Raw genomic sequence first — 22,415 nt, 5'->3', positions numbered from 1 at the left:
CGGCAGCTTCGGGGGCACCGCTGCAAGGTAGGGCCGCGTGAAACCCTGGGGATCCTCCGGCAGTGCAGCCATGCTGCCCGCGCCAGAAGCTCCCAGGTCCCACTGCAGAGCCCCGTGCGTCTGCTGCTCGGTGACCTTCCTGTGGGTGAGGGCAGCCAGACGCAGGCCGCCGCCTTACTAGCCTCAGCTGGGGCTGTTGTCGAGGTCTTCATAGACAGAGCCAAGAGGATGGGCAAGAAATAGTTTTATTCGTGCCACAACTTGTTTTCTCATTATTTCTTCCCACCTCCTTTTTACATTGCAGGCATTTTTTTTTACTTTCTACATAAACTAATGGGAAGAAATAATGTGCCCTGCTCTAGTAATTTGGTTTAAGTAATTTGTTTTAATTCTTATTGGGAGTGTTGGAAAGTGAGAGCTATTGATATATGCTTCACTTCTGAAGCGCTAGAAAAAAATACCAGAACAATTTCCTGCTGCTGATGGTTTAGGTGTTCCTAGGGAGAGGAATGAGCCCAAAGGGCTGGGCACACACGGAGGATGGGAGCTGTCGGTGGAGTGTGTGACAGCAAAGCTGCTTTTGATCTATTCCTGTGATTTTCCAGGTGAGCCTCGGACCTGCCCATGGTTGGCACTGACTGACTTCGGCACCGCCACAGCAGACAGAGCGACATCCCACGTCCCCTGGGACCCTGACCCAGCTCCATGTCCAGCAGAGATGCCTGCGGTGCCGGTGCTGGCTTCGCCCTGCTCGCTGATGCCTGCCTGCCTCCTCCTGCCGGGCCACGGCTCGGCCCTGCCCCGTCCCCATGCACCGCGCCGCCGGGCTGCCTGGCATTTCCAGCCATCGCAACGTGCAGCGAAAATGCAATGTGAAACTGCTAGCATGGCATGAGCAGGCTGAGCTCAGTAGAAGTGCAATTAAATAAAAAGTCGTGCTGTAATACTGGGAGGCTGATTGGAACCACAAGATACCAGTGTCATATCCTGCGGCTTTTATGTTTGTAGATGCAGATTTTAGCCATTAGCATCTAGCTATCCAACAGATAACAACCAGAGGAAATGGACCTGGGGATCTCCAGTTGTGAAAAACAGATACATTTTTGCCAGTAAATTGTGGACCTGGTAAACTGCCAGAAGGAAACAATTGTTGAGATATGGAAGAATATGATCAGGCATTTAATATGTGTCAGCTTCTAACTATGTGTAACTTAAAGACACTCCCTGATTACTCACAATACATTTAAAACAGTATGTCAAGAGAACTCTGACACCAGAGAACCCTTGCGTGGCTCTGTTGCCAACTCCAAATTCAGGCAAGTAAATAAGTAGCAATCACAAGACACAACTGACGTATCTGTGTGAACAGTAACAAAACCTAGGGCAGGTATCAGGGTATCTAGGTGTGGGTAAAATGCTATGAGAAAAGAATGAGAAATAAGTAAAAAATACAGTAATGTAAAACATACATGTTATTAACTTCTATAAAATCTTAACACCTAGTATTTTTGAATGTGGTATTTAGACGAATGTAAAGAGAGCAACACATCGTGTTTTTCTCCAGAGCAAAATGAAATCGGCATAGAGAGCAAATTATAATACTTAATACTTCTAGGGCAAATTCCAGTTGAGGATCATGAAGTAATTTGAAAATATTAATGAATTAGCCTCACAGCTAGCTTTCAGGTAGATAATAATGATAATTATTACTACAAACAAATATTATCATTCTTGCTCTGAAATGAAAATTGAGGCACACAGATTTTATGTGTTTGTCCAAAGTGTTTCACTACTATAACCATCCTTCTCTAAAATTATTGTATGTGAAGCGTATCCTTTTCCAAATACTGTATGCGACATACTATTCAGTTTTTGAGCTCTAAAAGCCAAGCAGCTGAGCTTCCTTATGATACAGTGTCTGTGAACATCTTCATTTGCATTTGAATTCTCAAGCAGCAACAATCCTGCTTAAACGATATAAAGAAAAAAGGAATCATGAAAATCAGAGCAAAATCTGTCAAGGACCCATCTGTGAGTGGGTATCAGAATATCGCTAAGATGCTTTGAGGAACAAAGTTCACTCCAAGTCTAACACATAGTACTTTTTGTCTACAGAATTAATTCAAGATGGGTGAAATGAGGGCAAATAACATGAAAAACTGTTCCTCTACTGGCAAATGCAGGAAATTAGTATCTCTGCTGCAACAGTGATCTTGTATTTGGTCCATGCACACTTGCTTAAATACTAAAGGGTTTGCATGGCAAAATACTCAGCGTGCTCATGTCTCCTTTTGATGGGCATGCATACCTGCTGCTTCCTGAGGAGTGTTGGGGAGCAAGGGCTCTCTGGCCCTGGCAGGATGAGGACTTGGGTTATGGATGCTTGTGGCAAAAAGCAAGCTTTCATAGCCTGCTACCTGAAGCAGTGCGGAAACAAAAGGATAGACTCCATCCTGGTGTTGAAAATACTGCTAAAACCACATCTATTTCCTCCTGAACTGGAATGCATAAAAGTTAGGAACACCTATTGGTAGTCTATTTGTATCTCCTCTTCAGCATATAAATTCCTGAGAGCCTTCGTCTTAGCTCTTTGCTCTCACACATGCATATTTGGAATCATATTAACTACAAGAAATAGGAGAAAGCTGGCATTAACATTATTCTATTGCACCATATTATTTTTCCTTCAAATTTTCAACTGTTAGAGTATGCAAATGTTCAGTTAACTGGTCCTCATGTTTTCTCTTTATTGAATTGCTTTCACTATGGCAAATTCACTAATTTATTGAATTGCTTTCACTATGGCAAATAAATATTCATAAAGAAATGTGGACAATAAATCATTTCCAATAGTTCAAAGCCATTTTCGTTCTAGACTGCATATATATTCAGCTGTGACTTGCTTTTAATATTTCATTCAAAAGACAGACTTGTAGAAGGACAATAATGATAATGTGTCAAGTAGTAGTTAAAACAGGGGTTAATGATTAAAAACATTTTGATCTACATTGTGCTCTGTCAAACTCTTAATTTCCTGTGTTTGCTAAGATGACTTTCCACTTGCTTTCTATATAAAGTCAAAATAAACTTCTTTTGGAATACACTACACAGAAGAAAAGATTTCAACCCTGAGCTTGTGGGGTCCAGAGCCCTTGCCAGCTGTGACTTTGGGTATATTTTCTCTACCACGTTAGCAAGACAAAACTTGGGCAGGCACTGTTCCTCCCACTCGTGTTGTGACTTCTCTGGGAAATAGGCCCACACGCATGGCACAAGGCAACCAGGGGCCAGCCCAATGTGTAAAGGCAAACGTAACCTGTCTCACTGTTTAGATTTATGCTAAAAGCTGCAAAAGAAATGCAAGTTATAGATACGTGTAGTTTATACATTTTGGGGGTCATGGTTCAAATACAAGTATCAGAGATAATTCCTTGTCTCATTATGAGTTTTGGCCACCTAAATATACCCACGTATTTGGCCCAAACTCATTATCTGTCTTGATTTGTTGCTGATTTTAGGCCATGATTCAACAGAGCACTTATGTATAGACTTAAAGAAATTGATTTAAGAAAGCATTCTTCTTTGTGTTTAATCTTGGGCAAACATTCAACTTTGAAATCAATGGGACTTATGATCAGCCCTGACCTTGGGGTCTAAGTGTTTGCTGAATCAGTGCATTGACAGAAACATACTGGAAAAGATAATATCCATGTCTAATCAGAATTATAGTCTCTACTTTCATGGGAAATTACCCATAGATAACACATTATTCTGCTCAAGAAATCCATTTTTTAGCAGTTGTTAGAAAACCTTAACTCACATGTTCTGTTTATGCCAGAGATACCAGAAGAACAGTGCCTTTCCTTGACAGTGTATATGAACTATAAGTGAAAAAATAAAATACAGGGAACGTGGTAGCACAAGGGACCATTCATAGTTATTTACTAAGACTTTCCCAATTGCCTGCTGCATGCTCTCTTTTGGGAGACGGGCGGATGGGAAGCGAAACAAAGTGGTTCTGAAATCCCACAGACTCAAAGACAATTGCATATGAAATACCATATTATGCAGTATCATGCAAACGAAACTCCCTTCTAAGAACCACGTTCATAAGGGATGCCTGCCTGGTCTACATATGGAATTTTGAATGATCACATGTTTTTATTACACTGTGAGAACAAGAAGAGTAAAAAGTACGTTTCTGGTATTGTAGTATACAGGCTATACAAATGCAACTGTGGCTGAATCTATGAGGTTACAAAAAGCAGTAGGTAAAATAATTGATGTTGTTTCATGAAGATTTTTCTTCATGAAAAATCTTCTTAAAGATTTTTCACACAAGTCATATTTATTGTACTAAGAATATGGCAAATGGGCTTTTAGGTGTGGTTTATAGAGCTGAAATACGGGCATAGGAGGGGAAATAAATTATGATGGATCCCATCATGTCATCTAATTTAATAAACAATGAGCACAAAGATCATGAGGAGATGCAGGAACAGCCAGCAGGTTCTATCTGTCTGTACAACCACGGAGGGGTACTGTCATCCACATTATTCCACTGCTTTATGGGGACAGAGCTTAAGAGTAATACATAAGGAACAACTGTACAGTGGTGACCAGACTCAGTGGTAGAGACTCTCACAGTTACCTGTATTTACCCTGATGCTACCTACTCTTACTTTAATGGTGATGAGTCAGGAATACTCAGCTGCAGTACTGTGCTTATTGCATGCAAGCTCTCTGTACTGCCTGCAAGCCACTGAGACAAGGTCCCATAGACCAAAGGGCAGAATGTAGAGGGAAAGCACAGAGGGACAGGATCTGTCTCCTCCTCCTGTATAATTCTCAAATTACCAAAAATAAAAAAGGTTGGAGCTCCTGCCCCTTGTCTGTCATATCACCTACTCTACCCCAGAAGAAGGTGAAGTTAGAGCAAATCTGCATTTTGAAGCAGATGCTGCTTCTGATAGGCTTCCCCCATATGGTGATGAATTGGAAATAATTCGTTTAAATTTAGATCACCTGTTCTCAATGAAATCAGTTAATGCCTAGCAGGAGCACAAAGCTTATAATGCTCAAGGTGAGGAATAATAGGTCTTTGCTGGCCTGAAAGCCTGTTCCAACATGAAGGGTCACTAGAAGGAGTAATAAAGCCACACCATGATGCTGGGGTCCTCTTCAGCAGGTCTTTAGTTTCTGATGGAATCTTAGACTTTGAGTACTGGTTTAGAGGTGAGTTTTATTGTTGATTTAAGGGTCTGGGGTTTCAGTTTTTCAGCTTTCCTGATATCTTTGATTATAGTGTTGTAATGGTATTTCTATGGTACCTATAGCTTAAAGGTTACAGGAAAAAAAAAAAGAGTATGTCCCCCCTCAGCTTGGTAGTATTTACTGTTATGCTTTTTGAGGAATGAGAAGCAGGTGACCTGCTCTGCTCTGTACCAACCATTATCCCTGTATGAAAGTGCATATTTGTCACATTTGTTCTCATTTTTAACTTATGGAGATCACTATTTGCATCTGAAAGTCCCTTTTAGTCTGCCTTTTGGCTTTATTTTCTTGTTCTGCTTTCTAATGTTGGGCAAAATTCTTAATAAGTATTGATTTGCACCTATTTTGGCACAGATAGGCTGACCTTTAACTGAAGTGCTGGCTGCTTAACTTTACATCCTAATCACTTTAGCTTTCTTCACTATCCTTCTTTTACTAGAAGGCTAGTTTACTGTTTTCTGAACGTGTAATTTGAAGAAAGATGCTAAGCTATCCTGATCAGAAGGCAGGCAGGCACACAGATGCTGAGAGTTTATGTTTTTAACAACAGTTTAGCACATACTCTTGTAGCTCCCCATGGAGCAAAAAAAAAAAAAAAAATTGTTCATTGTGATGTGTTACATCAGGTTAACTTCACACCCTGCTGTAGCACTTAAGTTAATGTGAGGTGAAATGCAACACAGAGTAACTTGATATAGAAAAAAATACTTCTTAATACTCATCTACAGAGGTGGGGAAAGGAAAAATATTTTCCTCCTGTTAGCACATTTCCTCTTTTCTCTAATTTCATGGAAACTGTGAAGCTACCTAAGATAAATTGAGCGGAAGGAACCTTGATCTGTCCTGCATTGCAGTTTAATTTTGTTACATCCAAAGCATGTTTATTAGAGGGATATTTGGTTGTGACGTTTTTCCTTTTTTTTTTTTTTTCCTCCAGTGGTCTGGCCCTTCCCCAAGCAGGAGGATAATTCCAAGTTATAACAGATGCAGACCATCCCCTAAGACTCAGGATCAATCAGACAGAAGGTGACTGTTCTTAACATCTTAAGGTTTACTTTGGTTTAAAAGTCTGCTTTGTGTTCTGCAGACTGATTAATTACTAAAATAAATGTTACAAAAGCAGCCATAGTATGTTTGAAAAATAATGAAACTAGATTGAGTTTATACTCAAATGTGAACAGTTCACCACAGAGAAATAAGAAAAGACAAGTCTGCTAATGGCATGACAGTTGAAAGAGAAGAAGCTCTACATGGTAAAAAGGGTAAGTGAGAAGAGAGGATGAAGAACGAGAGGTAGAATGGAGACAAGGGGAAGAGATAACAGAACAGGGGACAAGACTATTAAAGGCAGAAGCTTATGCCAAAGATATGTGCAGCCTTGAGGGGGTAAGCCTGTGATATGGCAGAAGAGGTCTTACTAACTTTCAAAGATAGTAAAAACACAATTGGAAAAGGAAAAGGAGGTGTGACAGCTGGTAGCAAAAATTTAGAAGGAAACTTAGAGGAAAAACATAAGGCTTGCTATCGTTATTTATGTATCTTCCCACATCCCTTTCTTTTCAAGATATCCTATTGCTCTGTTAGTGCAGAGGTACAAAGAGCACAAGTAGATATAATGGCTTGCTGTTTCTGATGTATCTTGAGACCAGATAGTTTGATTTGGGATATTAGTTTTCTGAACATGAGGTACAGGTAATTTATAAAAGCATAAGGGGGGGGGGGGCGGACTACTGTGGAGTGTATATTGATAGTAAGAGTGATAACTGTATTGTAGAAACTTCATGTGCTCAGTTACTTAAATAAGACTCATGTTGTTACAATATTAATATTTGGCCCATATAGACAATAAAGTTCACATTTTGAGTACTTTTCACTTTTTATATTTGATATTGCTGTCATCTTCTGTGGAAGAAATGCAAATTCTTGAAGTTCAGATATAATGAATTTCAGATAAAAGCTGGGCTAGAAGAAACTACACATGCTATTTTAATGTAATCAAAACCAGGAAACAGTCTGAATTGATCCTGTCTTCAGTGAAATTATCTGTACTAGAATGGGTCCAGAGTCTTCTCATGGCTTTGTCTGCAAAATGTTTAAAGGTCTCTTGAAAAACTGATAGAAACTTAGCTTTTGTTGTGGGCTCAGCTTTGTCCCATGAGTACACTTATGTCAGCACCTTGGGCTCCCTGGTCACAATCTTGGGTGCTTAGACTCTGAGAAAGTGCTGCAAGGAACATGTGTAGGCTAAAAACGTGTTTTGGGTTTTAAAAAGTCTGTTCATTGTACTGCTCTTAAGGCAGGAGATGTACCCTTCCTTCTGAATGACCATTTCAGTAGTTACTTAAAAAGCCTACAGGAGTTACTGTTAGCATGGTTTCAATGTCACTCATGATATAGAAGTTGCTGCTCTTGTTTATTTTCAACTCCTTTCACATACCGTATTCCTTTAAGTTCAGCTCCTTGAGGGTGATGGGACATGACTGCTTGTGGAGTCAAGGGCTATTTAGCCATCCAGAAAGATGGTTCAAGAAATCTTAATGCAGATGGATGTCTCAGTAGGCTCATGTCATATGCAGTAGCTTCCTCATCTGAGGAGAAACTCTTTGCTCCCTGGCTTGGGATAGCTAAAGACATCCTCACTGGAAGATGTAAGGCTTTACTGCAGCTATAGATGACTGGGCAAAATTAATCCCTTAAAGTTTCATCAGTGAATGCCTTGGTTTGTGAATATGTACCATATTTTGAGATAGAAACAACAAATACTGCAGGAAACAACATCAAATAATGATGCTGCCAGGCTTATAGAATTTTTCAGTATACAGAAATTAAATACTTTCTAAATTGAAGAATGGAAAGCACATGCTGTAGTTCTGAAAGTTGTTGCAAAAGAAGCTTTAATCCACCAGCATTCCCCTGATGCTGAGATTACTGCATTACCACCACTCTCCTTTGCCTCCTCTTCTGGCACTGTGAAGGCACAGCTGAAGACACTGAGTCATCTGTGGAGAAACCCCACCCATGCTTTGAGGCTTGCAGGGACGGGGTAGAAGCAACCATTGTTCTTAATAGCAGCCTCTCAGGCTACTGAAGAGCAGCACAATTGAGCCCTAACTGAGGAGAATCTGGCCCTAGATGTTCCCTTAAAATAAGATGTGAATGGTTTGGTTTACCTTTTAAGTTATCAAAAGTTAATTGACTTTAATCAATACTTCATATAATTTAAACATAACCAAGAAGCTTGCCTCTGAGAAACTTTCCACTGAAGGTTTGCTATCTTCCCAGGACTCAATGGTACTTTGATGAATAACATTTCTAGTGGGCTAATTTTCTAACTAATTATCATCAAACACCTAGACAGACTTTCTGCAATATTAGATATGCTTTGAAAATAAAATGCCTTCAACTATGGGCACAAGGAAATTACAAAATCATTGGTGTAGACTGTCAAATCTTGAACTAGTTCATTACAGTATTTTTGGTGGTAAAATATAACTTTTCATAGTTTGTAGATAGCAAGAATAACATAACTGCTTTTGAAATTCAAAATCACAATCCACAGCCAGAGCCCTAAATCATATCAAAAAATAAATGAAGTTATGGAAATCTTAATTTGCAAACCGTATTTTCCTCCAACTGAATATGGTTTTGGTGAAGAGATTCTATGCATTTTCGATTTTTTTTCCAAAGTGCTTTATTTAAGCTTTAAAGGGGGTGGGTGGAAGGGGGGAGGAGGGGACCTATAATACAGCTTACCAAAACTCACAAATCTATGTAGAACTTAGAGCAGTTGTTATCCCAAGTGTACTATTCCTGTTACAGAAACACTTCAAGGTTACGCTTAGGACTATTAGACTAGAAATATTTGACTCTTCATTTTGTTCTGTGGAAGTAGTATGAGATGGAGGTGCAGACTTAAAAGGAACAAAAGCCTTACTGGAGGAAGCAAAGCCAGCTATGTCTCTCTGTATGACTCTGCATCCTCTCAAATGCATCCTGCTGATTCTAAGGCTTGTCCCTTGCAGGATCACAACCTACATCTGTAGTGCGTAGCAATTCCTCAGTATCACATTACTCAAGCAGTGTAACATCAGATCCAAGGCAGATTCTGTTACCATGGCTTTAATGGTGGGCCCCTGCCTCATTTTTAAATGACTGGTATGTACTTGCAAAGCATATAACCCAAAAACAGAGTTGACAGTTTAAGTATATGATGGGAGAATAACAAACAAGCATAACAAACAGATGGGCCAGCCAGTCTGTTACAATGTAGTTCAACTGCAGGTCTGGCTGTGTGCGGGGGGGAGCTCCTTAGTCAATCTTAATTGCCATAGCTCCATGACTTTGGTATTTACAATAGCTTTATTTATATGATGATGATTAATTTCTTCTGTGACTGAGGGGAAAAATAAAACCTTTTACATCCTGTAATATTATGATCATTTCAGGTTTACAATGAATGTACCCACTGACAGTGATATAGGTTCCCTGCTGTCAATAAGTGTGAAATGACAAGTGTGCGTATATATACAATCTCATCGTCAGTATTTGACAAGCTTTAAAAAATGTTTTGGCTATAGAAGCTATCAATATAGGTGTTGAGGCATGTGGGAGGGATCCTTCAAGTTTTTGTAATGTTTGAAGCAGGAACTTGCTGTGTGGGCTAAAAAGACTTTCTGTCCTCCTCTTTTTCTCCATGAGTCCAGCCAGGTGGAAATCACGCATTCCAAGTAAGCTGTTGTGGTTGTAGTCCAGCTAACTGCAGGTACTTCTGCAGGAAGGTTGAATGCAGTTCAGTCAAAACTTTCCATGGTAAGAGATTATTTTGCACTTAGAATAAAATCTTGGATGTGTAGGTGCTACCACAAAAAAAGTGATAATTGGTGAAAAGTGACAAACTTGAGGAAGGAGCTCTGCTGCACATAATGTTTAAAACAAAGAAAAGACAAGACACAAAATACCCAGATCACCAACAAAACCCTAAATCTTTTACTTTGATGCTCATTTGTGTAAGAAGTAGACAGTTCCACAAGCACCATGATATGTATCTTTTGAATATCTGACTGTGCATGAGGTAAATAGCACCCAGAACAATACAGTAATTTTATGTTAAGCATACGTTTCAGTTTTCCATGAAAGTTTTCCTGTGTGAGACTTCAAATATAATACATGGGGGGGGAGGGAAATGTAAAAAACAGTGTGATAATTAAGACAAATGCCCTTCACACACACTTTTACAAATCTTTTATAAGGTTGACTGGCATTACGGATGCTAACAGTAGGTAAAGAACAGAATGGTAGAAGAACTGATTTTGGAGGAAACAAAAACAAAACTTAAATTTTTGAATCTGTTTGAAATCCACAATTTTAGGCATGAGATCAGAGTCTTATTTTATTTACAATCCAGTCTTATTTTGTGTGAGAGTATTTCTTTTAAATGTGGTGTATCTTCTATAGCAGTAGTCATTTCCAGCGGAAATAACGTGGTTTACATTGGACAAAGCTTGTCATAAAGGGTTAGTTTCCAGAAGGAAACTGTTTTAACTCAAAGATTTTTGATCAAATTGACTCCACTTGATCTGATGTAGTGATCTAATATGACCTTGATTAAATTAGAAAATAATGATGCAGGCTGTTTGTCCTATTGACAATTGCTATCTTAAGCTAGGGGGGCAGCAAAATAATGTCTTGTCCATATTTTGCAGGGTCCTTGGATTGGAATTAATTTCTCCTGTTCATTTCAACCTTGACAAGGCAATAACTATGGCAATTGTGAAGTTAGCTATTTCTGAAATGGTGAAATAATCTTCTGAAATTTGCTCAGAACAGTTCAAGACAGATGACTAGCTTGCCATCAACCTAGAATTTTAGCAAGGACATAGGGATGCACTCAGAGGTTGATCATATTACCTGAGCATCACTTCTCCAGTCAACTATCAAGGCTGTGGCTCGTTTCTATCCATTATCTTACATCAGCAGTAAAGAGTTACAGCCACATGCAATACCTGAAAGTGGAAGTCAGGAAACAGCAGTTGAAAAGGTCCTGGGTACAAATCAGCTCTGTAGCAAGGTAGGAAAGATAAATTTACTTGAATTCTCCTATAGGAAACTTAGTCAAGGTTTTGCCCTTTTTTACTCACTAGAAGCTACAGAGCAAAAAGGGTAATGGCCTAAAATGAGAAGTCAAGTTATCATGTGTAACTGAATATAACATAAGGTAATAATGATTATTCTCTTATATCTGCATTTCTCTACCTTGGTGAAAGGACAGATATAGACTTATTCGGGTTACTGATGAATAAATATTGGTTGGTTGACATTCCAGCTTCCAATAAGAAAATATCCACAGTAGAAGTCTGTGTGGTTTTGTTTGTGTGTATATACACAGGTGCATGTGTTTATGCACATATACCTTCCTAGCAAGCTCTATCTCTTATGATTAATGGGAGCCAAATGTGCACATTAGAGTGGATCCTTATGTTTTTTTGTGCATCTTAACCTTTTAACCAGACCCACTAAAATATGTTATGAGCAGTAATTAAATACTAATTGACAACTAAGTGAAATGTGCATTCACAGCGTGTGAGAACACAAATTCTAACACAGTAAGCTGCCTTTGATAGTGTATTAACTCCTATCTGATAAGGAGTTGATATTTTTCAACAACTGGGAGATGCCAAAGTTGTTGTAGGGCTTTAGCAAAGGAAGCATTGGGCCTGGTATTGCTTTACAAGCTTCCTTGGAGTTTTGGGGCCTTTGTCTTAATGTTTCCATCCCAAGCACCCCCTTATCTTACAGCAATTATTTATACAATGTAAAGCACCAGAGAACCATTTTTTCCTAACAATACATCATTGCTTGACTTGGCTTAAACAAAATACTAAGGTTGCTTATCTGTGTTTAGTGTTGAAGGCTGTCAAATACTGTATAAAATCCAAGATAGGTAGAGTTCTGTTGTACTGAGTACTGTAAAGACATGGAGAAAAGTATAGCCTCTTTTCAGAAAATGACTTTCAGGTTGCAGCCTTTAAACTGTTTAAATATTTCAGAAGGAGCAATACACACTGTTTACTGCGTGGCCACAGATGCTGAAGTTGCAGGACAGTGTAAATCAATTGCAAATAGGTGGAACTCTCTATGGGAAACAACTCGGGCATGCAAAGAGCTTGGTGAAATGTGTGGAGTCCTGGTTAGTATTGACACAGAGCACTGTCGGAGGGAGAAAAGTATCTTAATGGCAGTCCAGTATGTATTTAAGTAACATGAAGAATGAAATTGTAATTTTTGTGTAGAATAATAACTCTAGATGAGAAGATGTTTAAGATAATGCTAACATGCTCTGACACAGCTAAACAACTAGTGTGACTTGTAAATTGTCATCTCTGTGCAAGCAGTCTCCTTTGGGAATGTTATGCATTTATATATATGCTAAGGAGAAGGAAAATGCTCACGTTAGGAAATCGTGCAAGGTGGCAACTGTGAGTTTACCGTTAAAACTAAGATTTCTCTAGTAAATGTGCCTACTGAATTGACTTTCTATGGGACTAGCATATAGTACCAAGTAGCTGCTGTTTTTTTTTCAGTGCTCATCTCATCAGTACTTAATAGTTGTGCAACGATTGTCAAAGACTTTTGTTTGGTCACAGGGCACAGCTGAAAGCTTTAAAACAATACTAACCTAGTCTAAAGCTGCTGTTGCTGGTCATTGGGCATTGCCAAGTAGGGTTGAGATTTCAGCCATGGTAGGGATGGATGTATTGAAAAGTCAAAGGACTAATTGCAGTTACTTAAAAGAATATCAGTAGTTCAGTGTCCCTTTAGGAAATTACAAACCTGTTCTTTTGAACTAAATAAGAAAAATCTAAACACTATCAGTTTTTGTTTCAGGAATGTTGATTTGGTGGTAACTTTTCTTGACAGAATAGTAATCACTTGAGAAAATAGCTGATTTATTTGTCAAATGTTCATTTCATGAGCCATTTGAAAAGCTGTCAAAGTTGAAACCAGTTATGCTGCAACTATAGAGACTGGTAGTAAATACTAAAGCCTTTCTAAATAATTCAAAAGGCCAGTTTTTACCTTGTTTATTTTTTTAAATCTCATGTTGATGCTCCTGCCATTGCTGGAAAAATTGAAATACTAATAGCTCAGTGAATACACTTTTTGAGTTGTGTATTTTAGAGACTGACTCTTCTCTCACTGCATGCTTCCCTTTAAAACTAAGCACAGTAGTAGTTACTTTTACATGGTCATAAGCTATGCAGTAAGTCACCATCTCTAATAACTGAATGGAGAAGTATCCGCTGTTGCCAGAAGTTAGGTATGTAGTAAGCCTTTTCTCTAATGGCTTTCTAGTCTGATTTATTGGAGACTTAGAAACCTCTGCAAGGGGAAGTGAGGGTTGCAAGGCCAGCTGGAACAAGAGCCAGCTGGTTGGAATCAACAGGGACTTTCACATCCCAGGAGAACTCAATATCATTGTCATACTTCTGCACAATGAACTGGTTCTGAACCAGGTCTCACTTGATAGGCAGACCTGACCCTTGTCAGAAACCTGTTGGATGTAGAAGATAAAAATAACACAGTGTATTGGGCCTCATTGCAAATGATTTGATCCTCCAAAACGAAGCTTGTTTTATGCTCTTCTTATCCCAGAGGTGTGGAAAATAGCAGCCTTTGCTTTTAACACCCAGGATTGAAGGAGACAAATGTCACACCCCCGGCACCACAATAGGATGTGTCATTGTAAACTCAATTATTCCAAAATTTAAGATTCTGTAGTGAATTTCATTTTTTGTCCATAAAGAATAATCTGGTCTGATGTAACTGAACAGCTATTCAGTTTCTCTAAAATGATCTCCAGCATACTCTTCCTGTAAAGTACTGTAGATGTAGGGAGGAAAAAGGTGAATGCCCCCAAGTCCCATCTTTATCTGAGATCTCTAAGAGCTTTTCTCCAGGAAAGACTCACATTAAATGTATATATGTTTTAGCTTATAAATGCTGGGATTGTCTGACTATTCTACCTAGCTAAGGTCCAGCAACATGTGAAGCACGTTAGGGGACTGAAAAGAATGAGGTGCCTGTGGAGAAAAGGCTCTTGGATCAGTGCAAACCCAGGTCATTGACTTAGCAGTTCTCAAGCTTAGTAATAAATATTGGATTTGTCTACAGATGTCATCACTGGAGAGTGAAGAAAAAAGCCAGATTTTTCTATCCCCTAAAATATCCTAAAGAAACATTTGGTGGCATTTAAAAAGGAAAACATTATGCTATGCCAGAAACAAGTTTTACTTTTTAATATTTCTTTGAATTGCATGATAGTGACTATCAAAAGATGTTTGTGGTGTGAAAATGTGGGTTCTTTTTGCTTAATTTTTTTCCCCAAGATAATGATGTTGAAACTTGTAGTCCTTGCTACATTAAAAATAAAATTATAAAGCAGTTTAGGGAGACAAGCTTTTGTTTACTCTGCCACAGATGGCTGGAATAAATTAGTGGTCTCACTAAAGAACAGTTCATCTTAGTTTAAAATGCATTTGGACACTTATCAAAGCTCACATGGTGGCCATTTTGTTATTTATTCGTCTATTTGTGCTTTACAATTCCATGCCCAAAGGCTGTCTGAGTAAGGTCAGGGTTTTCCTTCCTAACAGAATTAATAATTATGTATATCCTATGCTTAAGAACATTTGTACTCCTGTACTGTACCATACCCTGGGTTATTCTGCGTAGCTACCCTTTCTGAAGAGCACTGCCCAATTGTAATAGAGCAGATTAGTAAAGCAAAATAATTACTGTGAATGTTTTAAGCTGAATGTTTTTGCTAAATTGGTAAGGAAATGCATGAAGTTGTAATTGTATGTCCCCCAATACCAAAATACTGCTATTTAGGAGAGGTAGTGGAAGCAAGACTTCTCAAATTAACTTTTGAATGCCAATCCCAATGTATTGGATTAGGATGAAGGAGGGTGAATGGTGACAGAGTTGGTCTATGGCTCTTACAGACCTTTCAGAAAACAGTACAGTAAAACTTTTGTCTCTCACGCTCCAGCTTCACATAGTAGATGCACTTGTTTCTTCCTTGACACAGTAGAGTGAAGACATGCAGCAGATGTCTTCAGGGTTGATGAACCTGACACTGGAATCAGTGGAGCTCTTTCTTTCAACTTTATGTTAATAGTGATTTGGAAGCAATCAAACTCACATCTGAGTTGCTGTAGGGAGTCTTCAGAGGAAGCCTGTCATCTTCATGGCATTTTGTTAATTTAATTTCTCTTGGACCATTTGCATATGGGATATATCATCTTTAGACTGCTGAACATGGAAGTTGACAAGCCAGACAGAGTGGAAGCAAATAACCGAGGTGTAAATCTGTGCACTGTCATAGATGCTCAAAGAAGGTATAAGACAGCAACTGGGGCTCACTGCAGGCTTTCTCAAATCCCATGAATTTGAGAGACAAACCTCCTAAAGTGTGATGAGCAATCTGGGTTGCGAAATCAGGCATACAGGTGTTGGTAGATGTTAGCTATGAGACTGTAACCATCACTTTTCATGTGCAATGAGATGAGACTGGGCCTGCAGTAAAAATCATGTGTGATTGAAGACAGTACAGTGGTTCTAAGTTACCAACTGCACAGCAAATTATAGTCTGGAATATCCTGGCTTTCTAACACTTGAACTGATGTGAATTAGGGGCATTTTTCGAGGAAAAAGTGGGAAGTTACTTGTATGATATGTCAGTACACTGAGACCTCTAGGCTCACTAATAGATCACTGCCAGAATTTGAATGCTGAACTTTCAGAGCTACAGTTTAGCCTTTAAACTTGCAGATTAACTACTGCAGTTGATGGAGGAGGAACCTCTTGTTTTAGATTGCAGGCTGTGTTCCTGGAACCATCTGAGTTTGAAGGGCATGGCCTTGCTCACTGCTGGCTGCTCTGCCCTTCCAGCAAGACAGCCATTCCCCACACCAGGAGGTTGCTGCTGTGGTGGCAGTGACTGCCTGAAGGCTTTCTGAGAAAGTTCACGTGCAATTATTTCTTTGGCATGTGAACAACTTTTACCTGAAGAGCACAAGGAACAAAAGGTTTATGGCAATTTTCAAAAGCCTGTAACTCAACCAGGCATCAACAGCATTTCATGCCAGAAGTGAAAGTTAGGTCTTCAGCACCTATGCTCTTTCTGACGCATTCAAAGCCCTGCCGGGGTAGGGGAAGGGGAAAACAGAGTCTTAGCACTCCAGGAAAAAGCCCGAGCTATATTAAGCTGTGTAACACTTCTCAAAATTTCTTATAACTTATGCTTTAGGAAAGTGGGAATACTTGTATTCTGATGGATGTTGTGCATGCCTCCATTTTTCTGCTCGTTTATTTCCTGAAACAAAGTTCAGCTGTATAGATGCTCAGTGCTGATAAGAGCATTATTTGCCAGAGTTGCGAATCCAGAGATCACAAGAGTGATCCAAGGGAAGGCCAGCCTTCCAGAGCTGCTGGGGGGAGCTGGCACCTGCAGCAGCCTGACACGGGCTGGCTGCCTGCCATGGCTTACAGATAGGCCAGGAGAAATGTGTGGGAGGGTATACAAGAACTGCAAAATGTGAGGTTAGGCAGGTGTACGGATAGATCTCCGAATCCATTTCTCTAACCCTGTACTCACTGGCAAATAACCCCTGCTTCATTTGGAGGGGGGAAAAAGCTACTTCTGTGACATTTAAATGTTACTGTTCAACAGGGCAGCAATCTTACAGGTGCCAGGTCCACTTGACTTGGTAGGTAACATGGGAGTAATGGAGGACTTCTAACCTGCAAGCTAAAGAGAAAATGGCTGTGATATCTACCCAAAGAAGTGAAGGCTTCTCAAAAGGGTGTTATTCATAACAGCTTAAAACCTGGCAGGGCATAGGATAACTAGAGTCCAGTGGCTGCTGCTAGTCTCTTCTAATATAGCTGTGTATTTAGAAGAAATGTTTGCAAACGTGAGCTGTAGACAGTTGGACACAAAGCAGTGTATTTTCCTATATCTGAAAATACTCCTCATGAAAATGACTCATGGGCCTAATACACTTGTATAGCTGCCCAAATACTGCTGTAGGTCAGGAGCAAACACACTGAGGAAGCTAGCTAGCACCAGAGACCACTGAGCCACTCAGCAAAGTTGATATAAATGAAATGTTACAAATAAGTTCTCAGCAATGCAGGGGACACTGCTTCTGATTTTCTTGCCAACAGTTTAACTACTTTGCATGGGTGATTGTAATCAGCAAGAATTGTTACATGATAGTGCTGGAAGAGACTTGAGGAAAGAGCTTTCACTTGAGACACAAAAGACCACAACCTTACTTCTCCACATCTTACAAGGTAAACAGTCTCCACTGGGCATCTCAAAAATGCTCATTTATGGAGATAGAAAGAAATAAAATATAATTAGGAAAAAAAATCCACGCTCTTCTGAGAGAGGCGTTCTCTCAAGAGACATGAAAGAAAGAGGAAAGGCAAAGCTGTTTTCTGTTGCACCCAAAGGGACACGAGTGTCAAAGCTACTTACACCTTTTCAGTCTTCTTTTTTTATAAAGCAAATAAGAATGGAAAACTCTTAAAAAAAAAAAATAATAATCCTTTTCATACTATAATAAAGAAGGGTAGGTTTGAGAGCTAACTGGATAAAATGAGTATTGTAAAAAAGCATGCTGAGGGCCAGATCCATAATTCTCTTTGGAGAAGGGAGAGAAAGAATTCAAGAAATTGCTTGACCTGCAAATAAGAAAATCAAAGACTGGTTGTAATTGAAACTCCTGTATTCTTGTGAAATGGAGAGAAAAGCTCTAAAGTACTTTTGGGGATCATAGGTAGGGCTACCTGAAAGTGCTGTCTAGAAACTGATGCTGTGATCTGCTGAGTGTTCTTGTTTTCCCAAAGGGAGAACACTTGCTTTTGCTGTCTTAAGGTAGCAATTACAGACTTCTTTGTATATATGTTGCAGTGGGAATGTTTGTTTCAAAGATATGGTAAATATTGTCTTTGTGGTGTTAAACAATCATTCTCTGAGAGAGAGGAGACTTCAGAGAGCGCAGCACCTGGCTGCCGTCCTTTGGGGCGCTCCCTCTGGCAGGGGAGCAGGGGGGCTGAGGGAAGGCTGAGGTTCCCCTGAGGAGCTTCGGGGACAACCTGGGTCAGCACCGCCACCGAGGGGGCAGGTTTGTGCCCCATGCCAAAAAGCGCCCTGCCTCTGCACCTGGGTCGCCTTGGGGAGCCGAGTCCCTGAGCGGTGCTGCTGGCCGTGGCGCTGGCTCGCGGCGTTTTCAAGTCTCCTCAGGGAGGAGGCCCTGGGGAGAAACTAGCGGCAGGAGACTAGCGGCGTCTCCGCTTCCCTTCCGAGGGCGGCAGGGCTGTGCCTGGGGGCCGAGCCCTGGTGCGTGGCGGCAGGGTCGGGCCGGGCCGGGGCTACGGGCCCGCGGCGGGTTCCCCTCGGGCCGCTCCGTGACCCCTCCGGGCGGCCCCGGGCCCGGCGGGGGGCGCCCGCCCACTTGGGCGTTGCAGGCCGGGCTGGCGGCTCCGCCTCCTCCCGCGCTCCGCTCCACTCCGGGACTGCGGGGAGCCGGGGGAAGGCGGTGGCGGTGCGGACACCATGGCTCGGGTGCTGAGCCGGGACCCGGTGGACATTGAGGTACCCACTCGTCCCGCCGGGACGTGCGGCTGGCGGGGAGGGGGCTCAGCCCGGCGGCGGCGCCCGGCAAAGTTTTGGCTGCGGCGGCCGGGGGCTCCGCGCCGCCGTGCCCCGAGGGCAGCCCCGGCACCGGGCAGCCTTGGCCCTTGTCCGGGGGCCGGCGTCCCTTCCGGGAGCCGCTTGGGGCTGCGAGAGGCTCCCAGGCGTCGCCCCGGAGAGGGGCGTGTGGGGGCGGTGTCTCCCCTCCTCCTCGCCGCCCCCGGGCCTCCGTTCCCCTCCCCATCCCTCCCCTCCAGCTCGGCCGAGCCCCGTGTCCCCGGGACGGGGTCAGCCCCAGCCCCGCCGCCCGGGCAGGGTCCCAGCGGGGCGGAGCAGCTCGGGGGATGCTGAGGAGGCTTCGGGGGGGCCCAGCTGGGCGCAGGGGGCGGCCTCGGCTTCGCCCCCCGGCAGCGCCCTCGCTGCCAGCGGCTGTCAGCGCCCCCGGCCCTGGGGCTTTTGGCCAGGCTCAGCGGTGACCGCTGTCACCTGCGCTGTGCCGCTGCCGCGGCCGGTGGCGACATGGGGCGGCTTCGGCCCGGCCCTGCCTGGCTGTAAGTTTCAGCGGCTTTGGGGAGTCCAGGAGGACCAAGTGGCAGCGCACCGACTCACCTCGAGGTTTCTCTCCAGCCCGGCGCAACTTGTTGCCGTGGCATGCCGTGCAGGTTGAAGCACCAGGTCTGGGGGAGCAGCCGCAGCTCACGGAGGGACCGGCACACGCAGCAGTGGGCTGACTCCTGTTAGCAGTTCTTGTGCCCGCTCCCTGTCCTAACCCAGCTGCTCCTCAAACCGTGACTAATGGCCAGAAATGGTCTTACAGACACTGACAAAACTGAACTGTGGAACGGACGGGAAGAACAAACTTGTCCAAGTCCTCCTGGAAATTAGGGAGGCGCTGTGTCAGGGAATGGGTACTGTCTGTTTTATCGGCTCAGGGTTTTCAGGGTGGCAGACCTGGGATTTTTCCTTAAGTGTTGAAGTTCATTTTTTATTACAAAAGTTTGATTTCAACAGTAAAGGCTTTTGAGTACTTCGCTCATTTATTTATTTTTTTTTTTAACACGCTATTTCTGGGAGTATTGTTTTGCATTTGTGGGTAAGTATGACTCATCCAAAGAACAAAGTGGTGTTGTGGGGCCACGTGTTGGTAGCAGCAGCAGCACTACGTGATAGGGAAGGTGGATTTTGAAACAGACTAGTGTTTGCATTGTTCTCAGGTTGCAAATGCAAACTTTCCTCAGTATCTTCCTGTGTCACTTTCGTTTGCAATGCTCATTGAAATTAGCAAGAAAATAAAGGCAGGCTACTTCTAACCAAATATATTGTCATTTCCCCATCTGTTTGACTAAATTTAGTAACTATGATTTGTCTCCCAGATGGATACATCAATAATTACTGATAGTCTAATTGCAGCTCCCCCCACCCTCCCCCATTTGACTTCTTCTGGGGAAAAAAAGAATGTAGTGTATTTTCCATTGAAATGTATTTTATTTTTATATTTGAAGTAGGGAAAGTGCATATTTGCTAAGCCTATCTCACTGTAGAGAAATAATTTTCATAAAATCCTCTGTTCAGTTTTTATACTGCAGCCAAGAAAGTGACCAAAACATCCAAGTTATGCTCCTAGGGCTCACATTGATGCACTTCTCTGCTCAACAACCAGATTTCTAAGAATATTTATCTCAATGGTTGGCCTCTCACACAACATAGTTCATATAATTAAAAGATTAAATGTGACCTTTGGAGTGCTGATTCTGCTTTATAATTCATTTAGATAGCTAATGCCATATGAAAAACTGATGTCGTTGGTTAAAAAGGAGCCAAGAATCTATGCTAGGATCTGCTAAAGTCACAGCCAGTTCTCAAATTTAAAAAAAAAAAAAAAAATATCCAGGAAGTTGTCCCCAAGGAATCTCATCCGCCGTGGTCGGCTTAGCCGTAGCACTGTCTTACTAAAGGAGATGAAAAAAATCACACAGATGCTATTGTTCTAAAAGTCTACTTCTGCATTGAGGGGAACTAGGAGCTTTTGTGATTAAATATAAGGTCTTTTCCAGGAAATGTTAGTTAAAACAGAAACAGTGAACAGACAAACTCACAAAACCCAAACACTTTATTTTTTTGTTGGTATTTGTAAATACTCCAGATATTATTTATGAACCTCATACATATACCTCTTTCAAGAATACTCTGGAAAAGAAATCATTCCTTTTTTTTATTAATCAATTTCTTTAATATGAATGTATGTAAACCATTCATAATTATTTCTCTTGCAAACTTTAGGGTTTTTTAAAGAATTAAAGTGTCAGATCAAGTACTCAAGAATTAATGAATCGCTAAACTGTGAAATGTTGAATAGAATCTTAATTCATTTGAATCTTAATTTGGTTTCTTGAGTTCACGCAAGATGACACAACTGTGTATGTTCTTCTGACTGCATTCCCATCAAAGTCCAGAACTGTCAAAATAACTAGCATTTTGAGATCAGTCCCAGACATTTTAGAGCAGAGTGCATAGCAATGTCCCCCTGGGTAATAACCACCTGCTCTGCTTGCATGGCTGGCAGGCCTCAGTGTCTCTGTGGTCCCTTTGGTCCTCTCATCTGTTGATGGTTGGTTGCTGGATACCTTCCTACATCTTTGTCAACTGCTGCACAGACAGAAAGAGTAAGGAGGACTGCCAGCCTCCCTTGGAGAGGGCTGCTTTTCACCAGAGTAGAAATAACTTTGCCACACTGTCATCACAAACCTAGAACACCAACAGGAAAATTAGCACTTTTTGTTTGAAAAGTTGTTATAGAATTCATCCATGTAGCTTTATTTGGTTTTATGTTTGAGCTGACATTTGCTGTAATTCTTGCTTCAATGACCACCACCTTCTCTGTGGTGGTGTAATCTGTAGGTATAAATGAGTTGTTGTTGCTCATTATGGACAAAAGCTGTAGAAAATACATCAGCTTTCGCGTGAAAGGGATGGTTTCTTCAGGGCCAGGCTATGCCTGGTGGGTGCTGACTTTAGGAAGGACACAGGCAGCTTCAGGAGTTCCTGAGTGCGCTGCAGGCATATTCATGTAGGTTTTAGTTTGGTCAGCAGCAAGGTGAAGGCCGCTGATGAAGGTGGAATGAGGCTGCGGCCTGTTCGGGCCTATCGCTGAGGGCAGCACGCCTCAGCTCCGGTACACTGGGGAATAAGACTTTATTTAAGTAGTGTGGCTACTGTAGGTTGTAAACATAGCAGATTTGACAGCAGTGAAGGTTCTTTCTCTGGGATATTTACCTTAGTGAGTGCTGGAAAGCATGGGCTATGAGAGCAAGTTAGGCAAGTTTCTCTTGTCAGGTTTATTCTTCTCCCAGTACAAATGAACTGGGTGAAAAGGCTGCATGTAGCGAAGGTGTGAAGGTACAGCTGAGAGCTAAGCCTGGTGTCCTGGGAGGTAGGG

The 22,415-nt window shown here is 41.6% G+C and overlaps 1 protein-coding gene across 7 annotated transcripts in view; it reads left to right on the top strand.

Moving 5' to 3' along the window:
• Positions 1–5,077: 5,077 nt before the first annotated feature.
• The window catches only part of DPYD (dihydropyrimidine dehydrogenase), a 355,784-nt gene continuing 338,446 nt past the window's right edge, over positions 5,078–22,415 (top strand). For 2 of the 7 annotated variants that reach the window (XM_083846247.1, XM_083846246.1), the window contains exons 1-2: positions 5,078–5,235; positions 6,212–6,300. Coding sequence is in view for 4 of the 7 variants with exons in the window: in XM_083846249.1 (XP_083702375.1) it covers positions 18,902–18,940 (39 nt within the window). In the remaining 3 variants the exon portion in view is untranslated. Of the gene's footprint in view, positions 5,236–6,211; positions 6,301–18,346; positions 18,941–22,415 lie in introns of those variants that run through there. The other 5 variants (XM_083846245.1, XM_083846244.1, XM_083846248.1 and 2 more) reach the window with 4 other exon arrangements.

Source organism: Anser anser (assembly GCF_964211835.1).
Source record: "Anser anser genome assembly, chromosome: 8".
Classification (NCBI taxonomy): Eukaryota; Metazoa; Chordata; class Aves; order Anseriformes; family Anatidae; genus Anser; species Anser anser.
This window is presented reverse-complemented; position numbering and strand designations above follow the sequence as displayed.